General features: G+C 41.8%; 1 protein-coding gene across 1 annotated transcript in view; it reads right to left on the reverse strand.

Moving 5' to 3' along the window:
• Positions 1–288: 288 nt before the first annotated feature.
• FRS3 (fibroblast growth factor receptor substrate 3) overlaps positions 289–15974 on the reverse strand; it is an 88261-nt gene continuing 72575 nt past the window's right edge. The window contains exons 6-7 of the mRNA XM_073615927.1: positions 10067–10218; positions 289–1472 (exon numbers count right to left, since the gene is read on the reverse strand). Coding sequence (XP_073472028.1) covers positions 483–1472; positions 10067–10218 — 1142 coding nt within the window. The 3' untranslated portion in view covers positions 289–482. The remainder of the gene's footprint in view (positions 1473–10066; positions 10219–15974) is intronic.

Here is a 15974-nt window from a genome sequence, read left to right on the forward strand (position 1 = left end):
TCCGATTATTTAGGGCACAATATGGCATGGGATGTTTACAAAAATAAATAGAAAAATAAGTTAAATAAATTAATCAGTAAATGCAGAAAATGCCATCTATAAATGCAACAGTAATAAAAAAAAAATAAACAAAAAAAAATGAATGTTAAAAATAAGCACAAACATTTCATTCAAGAACATTTTCAGCAAGATGCCAACATGGTCGCAGTCATCAGTCAGACGTTCAGGTGGCCCCATTTGTAGAGAGGAAATATATGGGAGTATTCTTGTGTAGCTTTTAACAATCCCTCCATTTTTCTCCTCTTGATAAACGAGTGTTCACATTCTGTTCAGTAATAGGTCTGCTCTGAAGAATAACAAAACAGAACCTACACAAACTACAGTTTAAGAAGTCAGATATAGGAAACAAAGAAAAGACAGGTAAGAGCCGCAGAGATGGCTTTTGTAAAAGGTCAGAGAGACAACACTAGAACCAGCATCATTTACAGGGGAAGGTCTGTGCTGTTATGTCGAGTTTTTCTGGAGGTGCCATCATCCCGGGGCATAGCTCTCTGTAGGCTGGACATAGCAGCTGTCTTTTTGAGGTCAATGACAGCATAAGAGTCTGCACAACGCGGCGGATGATTTGAAGCTGGGGTACAAGTTATCTGAGGGATTTGTCTTCCTTTTCCTTCACTCTTGCCCTCCAGCTCCACCTGGATATAGTTGAGTTGCCTTTGCTCTGTTCGTGGCCGTCGGAAATCAAAACTGAAGACATTGGATGGGCATCCCCTATGTGGCTGGCAGTCTGGACGATGGTGGTGGTAACCACCACATGCAGTGGCACTTTCAGCATTCACATAGTTTTGCACAGGGTCATCATGGTAACCATTAAGAGATGGAGTCATAGCATCTGCAGAATCTTCCTCCTCCTCTTCATCATCATCATCTTCAACAGGGTGCATGGACCTGCATTCCCAAACAGGGGGTAGAGGGGGTAGATTCTCATAGTGTAACATTGCCGTCCTGCGATGTGAGCAGCTGTTGTATGGCAGACCTTCTGCTGACAACTTGAGGCCCCTATTACCAGTCCGGCTACGAAGAGCTATACTTCCTGGTGGTACTAGGCCATTGATATTCTCATATGCACACTTGTGTGAACTCCACTGATCTTTGCATTCATTGTTATTGTTATGTGGTGGTATTGGTTCTCTGTCACCAGCACAGACATGGCCCTGACAGTCCCTGTGGTGTCTACAGAAGCTGTCTCCCCTTAGAGGCATTCGTCTATAGGCTGGTGCTGGTCCAAGTACAAACTTCACTTCTCCTGGTTGCAAAAAGACCTGGGGATTGCGTTCTTCAATGGAGCAACCTGAGCCAAGCATGTGCCTTGGTGGTTCATGGTATGGCGCATGTGACTCGGGCAAAGAGTGCATGCAGTGTCGCCCTCCTGTCTCCTCTTCACCACTGGCTGTATTCACATAGGTATGTGACTGAAATAAAAAAGGGAGACAAAAATAAACTAGATTTATTATAATAAGTAAAAAAAAAAAAAACAGCAATTGCTAGACAAATTGTAATTTTGAAAGAGGAAGTATACATTCAAACACTATGTTCCCTTTCTAAAGAATATAGAAAGCTGAAGACAGCAGATATACATGTAAAACTTATGTAGGGAATTTCATCTCTGTATCATCTGAGGCTGTTCACTTCACTGGGTATAGGAGAGGGTTTACATCCACTTTAAGGGCTCCCAGAGCCACAAGAGCGCCGTGCAACATACAATTGGATGTAATTCTCTGCTCAGGAGTCAGGACACAATCTGCTGCCAGCAGGCTGTCAAAATCAATGACAGGCTGAAATATGCAGCTTCTATATGTAAACACAGTGCCTTGAAAAAATATTCATACCCCTTGAAATTTCCACATTTTGTCATGTTACAACCAAAAACGTAAATGTATTTTATTGGGATTTTACTTAAGAGACCAAAACAAAGTTTTTTTTTTACAAATAAATATGTGAAAAGTGTGGCGTGCATTTGTATTCAGCCCCCCTGAGTCAATACTTTGTAGATCCAACTTTGGCTGCAATTACAGCTGCAAGTCTTTTTGGGTATGTCTCTACCAGCTTTGCACATCTAGAGAGTGACATTTTTGCCCATTCCTCTTTGCAAAATAGTTCAAGCTCTGTCAGATTGGTTGGAGAGTGTCTGTGAACAGCAATTTTTAAGTCTTGCCACAGATTCTCAATTGGATTTAGTTCTGGACTTTGGAGCCATTCTAACACATGAATATGCTTTTATCTAAACCATTCAATTGTAGCTCTGACTGTATGTTTAGGGTTGTTGTCCTGCTGGAGGGTGAACCTCTGCCCCAGTCTCAAGTCTTTTGCAGACTAACAGATTTTCTTCTAATGCCGCATACACACGATCGGAATTTCGGCCCGCAATAGACAGATGAGAGTTTTTCATCGGAAAATGCGACCGCGTGTATGCTGCATCGGTCTTTTGCTGGCGGAATTACAGCCAGCAAAAGATTGAGAGCATGCTCTCAATTTTTCGGTCGGGAAAAGTTCCTATCCGAAAATGCCTAGCCTGTGGCAATTCCGACGCGCAAAATCCCTACTCATGCTCGGAAACAATTCGACGCATGCTCGGAAGCATTGAACTTAATTTTCTCGGCTTGTCGTAGTGTTGCACGTCACCGTGTTCTTGACGGTCGTAATTTCAGCAAACTTTTGCGTGACTGTGTGTATGCAAGGCAAACTTGAGCGGAATCCCTTCGGAAAAGCCATCATATCTTTTTCCGTCGAGAAACCCACCCGTGTGTACGCAGCATAAGAGTACCCTATTTGGCTCCATTCATCTTCTGATCAACTCTGACCAGCTTCCCTCCCCGTCCCTGCTGAAGAAAAGCATCCCCACAACATGCTTCCACCACCATGTTTTACGGAGGGTATGATGTGTTCAAGGTGATGTGCAGTGTTAGTTTTCCGCCACACATAGCGTTTTGCTTTTAGGCCAAAACGTTCAGTTTTGGTCTCATCTGACCAGAGCACCTTCTTCCACATGTTTGCTGTATACCCCACATGGCTTCTCGCAAACTGCAAATGGGACTCTTTTTATGGCTTTCTTTCAACAATGATTTTCTTCTTGCCGCTCTTCCACAAAAGCCAGACTTGCTGAGTCCACGGCTAATAGTTGTCCTGTGGACAGATTCTCCTACCTGTGCTGTGGATATCTGCAGCTACTCCAGAGTTACCATGGGCCTCTTGGCTGTGTACTCTATTTACTAATTAGGTGACTTCTGAAGGCAAATAGTTCAACTAGATTTTAGTTAGGGGTATCAGTAAAGGGGGCTGAATACAAATGCAAGACACACTTTTTAGATATTTGTAAAAAAAAAAAAAAAACATTCATCATTTTCCCTGCACTTAACAATTAACTGCCACTTTGTGTTGGTCTATCACATAAAATCCCAATAAAACACATTTACGTTTTTGGTTATAACATGACAAAATGTGAAAAATTTCAAGGGGGATAAATACTTTTTCAAGGCACTGTATATGCACAGTATCTCACAAAAGTGAGTACACCACTCACACTTTTGTAAATATTTTATTATATCTTTTCATGTGACAACACTGAAGAAATGACACTTTGCTACAATGTAAAGTAGTGAGTGTACAGCTTGTATAACAGTGTAAATTTGCTGTCCCCTCAAAATAAATCAACACACACACACACACATATACATTATATATATATATATATATATATATATATATATATATATATTACACATATACACATATTTTGTGTGGCCACCATTATTTTCCAGGACTGCCTTAACCCTCTTGGGCATGGAGTTCACCAGAGCTTCACAGGTTGCCACTGGAGTCCTCTTCCACTCCTCCATGATGACATCAAGGAGCTGGTGGATGTTAGAGACCTTGCGCTCCTCCACCTTTCGTTTGAGGATGCCCCACAGAAGCTCAAAAGGGTTTAGGTCTGGAGACATTCCATTACCTTTACCAGTCCATTAACCTTTACCCTCAGCTTCTTTAGCAAGGCAGTGGTCGTATTGGAGGTGTGTTTGGGGTCGTTATGTTGGGATACTGCCCTGCGGCCCAATCTCCGAAGGGAGGGGATCATGCTCTGCTTCAGTAAGTCATAGTACATGTTGGCATTCATGGTTCTCTCAATGAACTGTAGCTCCCCAGTGCCGGCAGCACTCATGCAGCCCCAGACCATGACACTCCCACCACCATACTTGACTGTAGGCAGTAATCCATGTCCTTAGTCTGCTTGTCTTCAGCAAACTGTTTGTGGGCTTTCTTGTGCATCATCTTTAGAAGAGGTTTCCTTCTGGGACGACAGCCATGCAGACCAATTTAATGCAGTGTTTCGGCGTATGGTCTGAGCACCGACAGACTGACCCCCCACCCCTTCAACCTCTGCAGCATTGCTGGCAGCACTCATACGTCTATTTCCTGTTATACAAGCCGTAGATTCTCTACTTTACATTGTAGCAAAGTGTAATTTCTTCATTGTTGTCACATGAAAAGATATAATGAAATATTTACAAAAATGTGAGTGGTGTACTCACATTTGTGAGATACTGTACTTGCGTACAGGTACATATATTCAGCCCCAAATGCACACAATCAACATTTAGGGTAGTGTATACATATCTATATGCAGATACACCTTGAACGTGCATATATCAGTGTACGGCTGCTGCGCATTTCTGCTGGTCATGGATTCTGACAGGCTGCTAGCAGTAGACTGTACTGCACCTGTGACTTTCAGGCTGAGAATTACATCTGAATTTACGCTGTACAGTTGGCCCTCTTGCAGCAGTGTGCATCAGCCCTAAAATAATTCCTATGTCAAAAAAACTTTGGGATAAGCCAAAACTAAATCAATACTTGGCGCATGAACTGTAGTGGCAGGTGAGTAATAACACTATGTGGCTAACTCGCATGTGCCGGTATCTGGGCCATTTTAGATCCCGAAGATGCAACAGCCATATGCAGTGGGATAACCACCCCCCCCCACCCCACACGCACTTCTGCTTTGGCTCACAAAAGGCACTGTAATCTCTGGCCTAGCAGCAGCTAACACCACCTAATATATTAACCCTTCAGCACCTTGCTCACGTGGGTTAACCCCTCAGCATGCATGTCTCCAGGTTATGTGCATTAACCCCTCAGCAGCCAGTTGCCAGCAGATGTGTTAAATGCACCCCTCCCTTGCACATACTGCCAACCATCATACTTTATGTACACATCTCCTGAACGTGCCATCTGCTGTCAGGCCCTCCGCATTCCTCTCCTATACATATTACCCCCACCCCGCCAATGGCTCCCGCTGCTCTCAACAAAGCCTTAGAACAAGGAGAGAGCTACAGACAAGCACATCGCTGGATGGAGATCGGCTCAGGTAAGTTTAAGGGGGATGATGCACATACTGAAACATTTTTAACCTTAATGCAGGGAATGCATTAGGCAAAAAATGTTTAGGCTTTACAACCACTTTAAAGTTCTTCCTTAATGCAGACACCACAAGATGGCATGCAATGCCAAACTGCCAATTTTGGAAAGACTAAGGTGCAGCTGCCACCTAATGGACATCTATTCACGCTGTCAATTTTCAATTTAAGCAGCCTCTGTAGACTTACCAGGGAATTAGAGATTTTTATAGAAAAATAATCCATTTTTGTTTTGCCTCACTTCACTCTAACTAAATATATCATGTACAAAAGTTCAAAATCAAAAGCTACGACATGCAAATTAAATGAAAATTATAAAAGGTGCAAGTGCTTATGAATACATTTTTCTCAAATATATTGTCAAAAGTATTGGGGTGCCTGCCTTTACATGCACATGAACTTTAACCACTTAAGGACTAGCCTCGTTTTGGATTTTAGGTGTTAACATGTTTAAAACAGGTTTTTTTGCTAGAAAATTACTTAGAACCCCCAAACATTATATACACATATATATATATATATATATATATATATATATATATATATATATATATATACACACACACACACACACACACACACACACACATACATACATACATACATACATATATATATATATATATGTATATGTTTTTTTTTTGCTAACACCCTAGAGAATAAAATGGCGGTCGTTGCAATACTTTTGTTTGCACCGTATTTGCGCAGCGGTCTTATAAGCGCACTTTTTGGAAAAAATTCACTTTTTTGAAAAAAAAAAATAAGACAACAGTAAAGTTAGCCCAATTTTTTTTATATTGTGAAACATAATGTTACGCCAAGTAAACTGATATCCAACATGTCACACTTCAAAATTGCGCCCGCTCGTGGAATGGCTTCAAACTTTTACCCTCAAAAATCTCTATAGGTGACGTTTAAAAAATTTTACAGGTTGCATGTTTTGCGTTACAGAGTAGGTCTAGGGCTAGAATTATTGCTCTCGCTCTACCGGTCGCGGCGATACCTCACATGTTTGGTTTGACCACCGTTTTCATATGCGGGCGCTACTTGCGTATGCGTTCGCTTCTGCACGTTCGCTCGTCGGGACGGGGGGGGGGGTAAAAAAATTTTTTTTTCATTTTTAGTATTTATTTTAGAATTTTTTTTTTTTTTTTTTTTTTTTTTTTACACGGTTTAAAAAAAAAATAAAAAATTGTGTCACTTTTATTCCTATTACAAGGAATGTAAACATCCCTTGCAATAGAAAAAAGCACGACAGGACCTCTTAAATATGAGATCTGGGGTCAAAAAGACCTCAGATCTCATATTTACACTAAAATGCAATAAAAAAAAAAAATTAAGTAATTTTAAAAAATTACATTGAAAAAATATGTCTTTAAGAGGCGTTTTGACGTCGCTTCCGCCTAGCAGTGTCATGGAGACGAGTGGGCGCCATCTTAGCCTCACTCGTCTCCAGGCACAGGAGTGAGACGGACCCGATAAAAGTGATCTCGTGGTGAATCCGCCGCAGGGTCCACTTTTATTAGAAAGCCAGCCGCCGCATGAAAACGGGGATACCGGGGTTATGGCAGCTAGCTGCTGCCATAACCCCGGTATCCCCCTTCAAAGTTTGGACGCACATCGTCATGCGGCGGTCCGGAAGTGGTTAATGGCATCCCAGTCTAATGTCCCGTACACACGGTCGGATTTTCCGATGGAAAATGTGTGATAGGACCTTGTTGTCGGAAATTCTGACCGTGTGTGGGCTCCATCACACATTTTCCATCGGATTTTCCGACACACAAAGTTTGAGAGCAGGATATAAAATTTTCCGACAACAAAATCCGTTGTCGGAAATTCCGATCGTGTGTACACAAATCCGATGGACAAAGTGCCACGCATGCTCAGAATAAATAAAGAGATGAAAGCTATTGGCCACTGCCCCGTTTATAGTCCCCACGTACGTGTTTTACGTCACCGCGTTTAGAACGATCGGATTTTCCGACAACTTTGTGTGACCGTGTGTATGCAAGACAAGTTTGAGCCAACATCCGTCGGAAAAAATCCTAGGATTTTGTTGTCGGAATGTCCGAACAAAGTCCGACCGTGTGTACGGGGCATTAGTCTGTAAGGTTCAATTTTGAGTTGGCTGCGAGCCAGGCCTTCTCATCCAGCATCAGTGCCTGACCTCACAAATGCGCTTCTGAAAGAATGGTCAAACATTTCCATAGACACACTCCTAAACCTTGTGGACAGCCTACCCAGAAGAGTTGATGCTGTCAGAACTGCAAAGGGTGGGCCAATGCAATATAGAACCCTACAGACTAATGCCCCGTACACACGGTAGGATTTTCCGACGGAAAATGTGTGATAGGACCTTGTTGCCGGAAATTCCGACCGTGTGTAGGCTCAATCACACATTTTCCATCTGATTTTCCGACACAAAGTTTGAGAGCGAGCTATAAAATTTTCCGACAACAAAATCCGTTGTCGGAATTTCCGATCGTGTGTACACAAATCCGACGCACAAAGTACCACGCATGCTCAGAATAAATAAAGAGATGAAAGCTATTGGCTACTGCCCCGTTTATAGTCCCGACGTACGTGTTTTACGTCACCGCGTTCAGAATGATCGGATTGTCCGACAACTTTGTGTGACCGTGTGTATGCAAGACGAGTTTGAGCCAACATCTGTCGGAAAAAATCCTAGGATTTTGTTGTCGGAATGTCCGAACAATGTCCGACCATGTGTACGGGGCATTAGACTGGGGTGCCATTAAACTTCATGTACGAGGCAGGCATCCCAATACTTTTGACAATATAGTGTAGCTCCAAATAGTCCACTCCATTAAGCATGGGGAAAATGTTGGGAGTAATTGCCCAGAGCAGTTTTACAAACAGACATGATTTATGATGACAACTGTGGAATTCACAGGAAGGCTCCAGCAACTGGAATAATGCTCACTTATAGAACATCTTCATGGTTTGTGTGGGTCAGCTTTTGAGAAGCTGTTTAGTACAATGAAAAGCATCTCAGCATGAATATGTTCTGTTTCACTTTCACATTTTCGAAACAGAAGCATGGCAGATGTTGCATTGTAGGGGAGGGGACCCTTTTTAGAAGGCAAGTATGCCCATCATGACCTGCAGGTGCCACTGTGGTTCCCAAAGCTGAAGGGAGCAGTTCCGGTGACCACCAGTGGGCGGTCTCCCAGCAGATCCCAGTAATTAGGCTCCACCTGATGCTAGCTGCTGGAAAGGTATATAACCCCTCCCTTGATTTGCATCAGTGCTTTCGGCGGATTATCCTGATCCCTGCCATATCCTGTACCTAGTTCCTGGTTACTCCATCTCTACTCCCCTTGGTCCTAGTCCCAGGCATGCCCAGTTAATTTGTATATAGTGCATTATAGTTAGGTTTTTGGTTTGGTTTTGTTTCATGGTCACGTTTATTTTTCACTTTTGCTTTTCTTCTGGTTTGTTGGTGTTTGGTAGATGTTGTTTGCATTAATAAACTTTATTTTAATCATACCCGGTCTGATTCCAGTTTCCTAATTAAAACTTCACTGAACTGGTCATCCCTGCTGCCACTGGATACCTGTATTCAGTATGCCTTACAGTGTCATAACATGATAATATGCTGTGCATGTATAAAGTAGATATCTCGCGCTTACCCAAAAAACAACCAATTTGAATGTGCATATGAAGGTGCTGCAACTTAAAAAAAAAAAAGTCTAAAACACTCAACTTAAATATATGTAAAAAGAATAAGAGTGCAACCTATTTAAATAAAGCGCTAAAGAGCTCAGAAATAAGAAAAGTCTACACTTAAAAGTGTAATTGAAATCTCATAGTAAAAAAAGTGTCCAAAAAAAAAAAAAGTCTCCGTTCCCAGTCACATGGGGAAATGCATCGGGTGGAGCAGTGTTCTGTGACATCACTGTGACGAGGTCCACGGCTGTACCTGTTTTTTTGCCTTCTTACATCTAAATTCTTGTAAGTGCAACCAGTTTCTTTTACTAAATGCCCATTTTTTCATACTACACCATGAAGTTTCTCTCTTCTTGATACCTTTTGTGCCAGAGAGCACTAACAGCAGGATGATCAGTGGAACAGGGTATAAATGCAATATTTTCGTATACAGGCGAAGTTAATATCCTACCAGGAGGGAGCTTTCTTACCGAAGTCTCAGGAGTGGAACATCGCAGCTGGTTTAAATCATAGCAAGCGTGTGAGATCCCTATCATCTAGGATCCACTACTTCTGGTAAGAGGCGCATGATTCCCTTTGTGTTGGAGAGAGCACCGTTTTAAGCACAGATGTGTATGAACTCACACAAAGAGCACTTTTTTGAACACTTTTTTTACTATGAGATTTCAATGACACTTTTAAATGTGGAAATTTCTTATTGCTTAGCGCTTTAGCACTGTTATATTTAAATAGGTTGCACGCTTATTTGTTTTACAATATGCTGTGCATACTTGCATATTATGGCAAAAGCCCACCAACCATGTCAACTTTAGTTCTGTTTAATTTGTGCAGATTTCTTTTCTCCTTTCAGCATGTTTAGTTCTGAGTACAGGCTTGAAACACAAGTATAAAAAAGTAAATGGTACCTGGTCATCTGGTGTAATCAAGCCATGTGTAGAATCTTCTCCAACCGAAGGGTGTCTGAGATTCCCCATTGATGGGTGGCGTACAGATGGGTAAGATGGTCCATCTCGAGGAAAATGTTGAAACCCATTGGGAAAACCTGTGTATCCTAAAGCTTCAGTTAAAAATATAATAAACGAAAAATCATCAAAAGAGGGCAAAGTTTTAGTTTACATATCAATTTATGTTGAGTAAAAAAATATTTTAAAAAGTATTTTTGCAACCAGGTAAATATGAAACACTACATACTATATAAATATTTCATATTTATGTGGGGGTACCAAAATGAGAAGGCCTGCTAATTATTTAGTAGTATTAAACCGTGCTCATTCTCACGGCAGCAAATCAGGTAATGGCTAGAGCTTGGAAGACCCTGACTGTTCCCTTCACTGAAGTCAAACACCAAGTCTCTCAGATAATGATCTTTGAAAAAATGACAGTGAAAACACAGGAACCATTGACTGAATCCTATATGCTGCCCTCTTTCGACTCAGAGTCAATGCTTTTATAAGAGGGTGGAACCCAGAGGTGCCTTGGTATTGAGAACTACTATTTTCCCCACCCCTTTTTTTCTTTCCCCTGAAAGGTTGGAGGTCAGAGCTTCTTGTACTGGGCTGGAGCTGTAATCTGAACCTTTTTCCTCCTGTGTTAGGTTGCATAAAATACTGCTTTCTTCACCCCCCAGAACACAGGGCTCATATCCTACCCAAACATTATTCTTTTGTAAGGCCTCTGTATTGTGCTTTGCTAACTAAATTGTAAATATATATATATATATATATATATCTCCTTTATGTTATCTCATTTTGACACCCTGGTCCACTTCTGTATTGATTAAGGTTGCACCGATACCACTTTAAGACCGAGTACAAGTACCGATACTTTTTTTCAAGTACTCGTCGATAGCGATTACCGATACTTTTTTTTAATGTCACGTGATAGTGGCACTAATATGCATTACTGATGATGCGTGGACTGTGTCAGCAGTTTTTTATTTTTTTACAATTTTATTTTTTACAATTTCTTTACAATTTTATTTTTTACAATTTTTTTTTACAATGCTTTTTCTTTGTTGGGGGGGGGGGGGGAGTGCACAGTGTCAGTGTTTTTTTATTTTATTTTTTAATTATTGTTACAATTTAACCTTTTAAATATTTATATATTACAATTCTTTATTTTATTTTTTTTTTATCAGCCCTGTGGGGGGGGCTCTTAACAGACCCCCGACATCTCCTTTGTGAAACGCAGGAAGTGACTGGGGACAGAGATTCCCATGTCCCTTTCTCAGCAGCCTCAGCTGCACTGGAGATATACAGGAGACAGCGGCTTCTCTCCACACATAAACTGAAGTATCGTAAACACAGTTAACGATGCTCAGTTATGAATGGACAGAGTCAGTGATCACTGACTTTGTTCATTTGGAATAGGAAGGAGCCGACAGCTTTGCTAGCTCCTTCCTCCGCTCTCCATCCTGAAAGATTGACACAAGGGGGACAGGAGCGGAGTACACCGAAAGGCGACCGGAGCGAAGGACACGGAGGGGGCACTGGAGTGGAGTACACCGAGGGGGGACTGGAGGGGAGGACACAGAGGGGGGGCCGGAGCGGAGTACACTGAGGGGGGACCAGAACAGAGGACACGGAGAGGGGGAACCGGAGCGGAGGACACTAGGGGGGACCGGAGGAGCCTGGAGAAGGATACAGAGGGGGACTGGAGGAGTATACAGGGACAGTCAGGGGGTGATCAGTGCGGCGGCGGTGGAGGGAGTTACAAGCACCGATCACCTCTGTACAGATTTCAATAAAGCAGCTGAAAGCCGCAGAGGGGAGAGGAAGAAAAGCGGCTGTCAGCTACGTTATTGAGATCTATACAGGGGGGATCGGTGCTTGTAACTCCCCCCACCGCCGCACCGATCACCCCTGACTGTCCAGGTATCGGATAGAGCATTTGCCTGAGTACAAGTTGGGCAAATAATCGGTATCGCCACCGATACCGAAACTAGTATTGATTGTGTAATGCGTTGTGCCACTTTTCTATACATTTGTTTACATGAGCATATTGATCCCTTCTATTCTGTATCGTTAGGTTTGTCAGACCTAATTCTGAAAATTGAATAGAAAACGTATTGAACTAAAAAGTTCACCTTTCAAAAATAAATAAATAAAAAAAGTTGTATTAAACCCTCACAGCACAATAAAACAAATATTCCCCAGTACACTATAGACATTCTTACCCAGCACTTGCAATTTACAACACTCAATGTTGCTGGCTCCTGCTCTCTCAGTGCCACTCCCCTGAACTTCTGGTCTTCACAGGAAAGATTTAACAGTGGACAGTGCTGTCTCCAGTCAGTCTGCTAGCTTGGAGAAGGGAGAGGGTAGGAGAAGGGAAGTGCCTAGGTTATGGGGCTGTGTTTCATATGATGCACACAGTGGAGGGAGACACAACTTGGCAACAACAAAGCAACCAGCAGCAGACAGGCCCACAGAAAATAAGGGTCAACAGGCCTGAAACATTCCAATGACCACTTGAAGCACCTAAAGCTAAAGCTTCCATCAGCAGAGGTCTTGAGATCCACCTGGTAAAACTTTGAGAAGGTAATAACAGAGGACTAGGTGGCGGCCTTGCAAACCTGATAAATGGATGCTTGATGCCAACAAGTTGAAGAAACAGACAGATCTGGTGGAATGGGCCATAGAGAAAGGAGTAATCCTTTCCTTGAGGGCATAAGCTCTGGAAATGAGCAGCTGGACTCACCTAGCAATGGTGGAAGAGGAAGCAGGATGTCCCTTCCTAGGACCTTCAGGAAGAACAAAGAGAAACTCTATTTTTCTCGAAAAATATGGGAGAGAGAAAAGGGAATGAAGCGCTAGCTAAGTGTAGTATCCCAGTAAAAGGTTTATTAGTAAGGGATTAAAAACAAACACTCACAGAGAAAATAAAAAGCTATGCTCATCTGATACAAGGATTATAGCTGTTAGTCTCTCCAGCATCGGTTCTGGCTTCCGGGGATGGTGATGGCGGGCTCAAGAGCCTGGAGGAGCCCCGGAAGACCACGGCAACCAGCGTGGAACGCACGGCGGAAGGGACATCAGCGGAAGCATGGGAGGACCAGTCAAGAGTAAGACTATGCACTAGAAACAACCGGCTCCTACCACAGGCCTGCAGCCACAGGTAGTCTTGTGCCCCCTCTAATTTCTTCCACCACGAATCAGAGAGATTTATGGACTTATTATAGGATAAATTATTATTATCCGGGTCATAGGATTTATATTGGTTTTGACCATATATTCTCTGTGGCCAGAAGTTCTTTCTTTTTCTAAGGGAAGATGTTGCAGCTAGGTAGATGCTAACTGCACAGACCACATACAGGTAGTGGAGCGATTCTCCAAAACCCTTTGCAGAGTTATATCCTATGGAAAGTTTATGAAAAAATGGTCAGTTCCAGTAGTGGATCTGCCATTTCTGTTCAGCAAGCTTCTCACTGTTCCTTTTAAAAAGGTATAAGGATTTTGTTCATGTAGGCTTAGAATTCGTTTGAAAGCAACCTTTTTACTGGCCCTGCCTTGCAATTGGCCAATGCGGCTAGGTCTGTTGGTCAGTCACTAACTGTACTGGACAAATGAATAGAGAACACAATCCCGTCTTTGAGAACCCTGTTCTTCTGAGACAATTGCAGCTCATGCACTCAGCACTGCTTTTTGTGTTACATTTTAATTTATAGAGGGATTCACCAAACATTTATCAATAAGGTTATGGCAGGGAAACTGCTTCTACCCCATAAAAAGAACAGCCTAAGCCTACTACTAGTATGGCTACTACCTCCTTCCATAGAATGAGGTCTTTTCATTCCACCCAGGCATCCTCCTCGAAGTCAAAAACAGGTGCATATTTTTTTTTACAACTCTTGCATCCCAAAACCATGCAAACCTAACCCAGAAACCTTTCTTACAATGAGGGGGCACCCTCACGCTCCAGAGTAAGGGGGGGACCTCTGTTGACAACTGTGCCAGTATGAATCAGAGAAGTCCCAGACCTTTGGGTTCAATCTCATTTCCAGGGCCTACAAAATTGTTTCTATCCATGCCCCCTCCTCAATTCCTAACCTCCAATCTGGCAGTCAGCTTCAGGCACAAGAGGTGCCAACCCTATTTCCCGCAGGAGGAAAGCTTCAAAGGATTTTATTCAAACCTAGATATTTACCACAAAAACAAAGGGTATCAACCCATTAGTGTGGGAGTATCCTCGTCTCTATGTTAAACCGACACAATTCAGCTACTTGGGATTTTAAAAGGTAGATAGTGGTATATAGAAGTCAAACACTGTCAATTGAAACCATGTTAAAATGTGTAAAACTATCACATCAAACAACATGTACCTCCCGCCGTCATCCCATAACGCCTATAGATCTTGTTTGCAAAAATATATAAAAATCTAATTTGAATAATGCTTAGTGACGGCTTTGTGCTTGGATCCATGAGATTTTGGAACCCACTGGAGGACATTTATACCCCACTATTTAAAGACCCCAATTAGGAGTGATATTGATGTCCCTCGCCTCTCCTCCCTAACTACATTATTTATTTAAGCAGGCCATACATGGTCGAATTGCAAACAAATTTTCTTTTCAAAATCAGAAAGTTTGTTTTTTTTGTGATCCGATGATGCCACTATTGATTTTCGAAATTCGGCCAACCAAGCCTTCAATTTCACCTCATGTTGCTACAGAAAAAATTTTCGTGGCCGAGAATCTTCTTTTCTCTTCGTAAATTTTCTTTTTATATTACATTTCTCGCACAATTCTCACACCATTGATTAGAAAATCGTTCGTTTTTAAAAAAATTTCCAACATGCCCGATTCCTCAAATTTGATTGCCGCACGAAAATCGGCCGATGCTGCAGCCCACTTAATGGTGCGAAATTCGTACGAAAATATATTTTATTTATATATATATATATATATATATATATATATATATATATATATACATACATACACATATACACATATACACATACACACACACACATATACACATATACATGCACATACATTTTTTTTTTTATTTCCTGTCCTTTTAAACTGTTTTAATAATTGAGATATGGCAATCTTTCTCTCTATATATAGTATAGATTTTACCAGTTTTTTTTACAGTTTTACAAGTTTTTATAAAGTTGTTATAAATGTGGTTTCTTTTTAGTCCCTCCAGTGATTATAGCGATTTACTACAGTTGAATTTGTTTTGTATTATCCTGCATGCGCAGTAGGGTTCCCAGCGTGAAGCCGGAAGGCTACACTGCTGGGTTCCCTTACAATGAAAGCGGCATACACCCAACATCTCATGGAAACATTAGCTGCAGTGCTGACATAGCTGGATCCCAGGACAGGTAAGTGTCCGAGTTTTAAAAGTCAGCAGGTGCAGTATGTACAGCTGCTGGCTTTTAATTTTTGCAGCGTTGGACGGACCTCTGCTTTAAAAGTATTCCCATGACCTTTCTAGGAGCAAGGGTTTCACTAGGCTCAGCAGACAGACCTTCAAGTCCTGAGGTATCTGAATAGCTGTTACAGCTGTGATGAATTGTATAATCCGTGACCAGTAATTAACAATCACTGGACAGGTACAGAAAATATAGAGAAAGTCTGCCTGTGGGCTGGAACACTGTCAACATAACTCCAGAGTCATTAATTTTCCCCACTCTATCTGGCGTGAGGTAAAACCAGTGAACAATTTTAAGTGAAATCAATCTATCCTTCAAAATAAGATATTGGAAGGGTTAGTCCCAAACATCGTCCAAGACTTGTCTAGATTTTGAATGTCCAACGTCCACTTCTCTCTACATTTGCGTAATGCCTGGATTAGAGGTGGCTGC

This window comes from Aquarana catesbeiana, linkage group LG02, assembly GCF_042186555.1.
Source record: "Aquarana catesbeiana isolate 2022-GZ linkage group LG02, ASM4218655v1, whole genome shotgun sequence".
Classification (NCBI taxonomy): domain Eukaryota; kingdom Metazoa; phylum Chordata; class Amphibia; order Anura; family Ranidae; genus Aquarana; species Aquarana catesbeiana.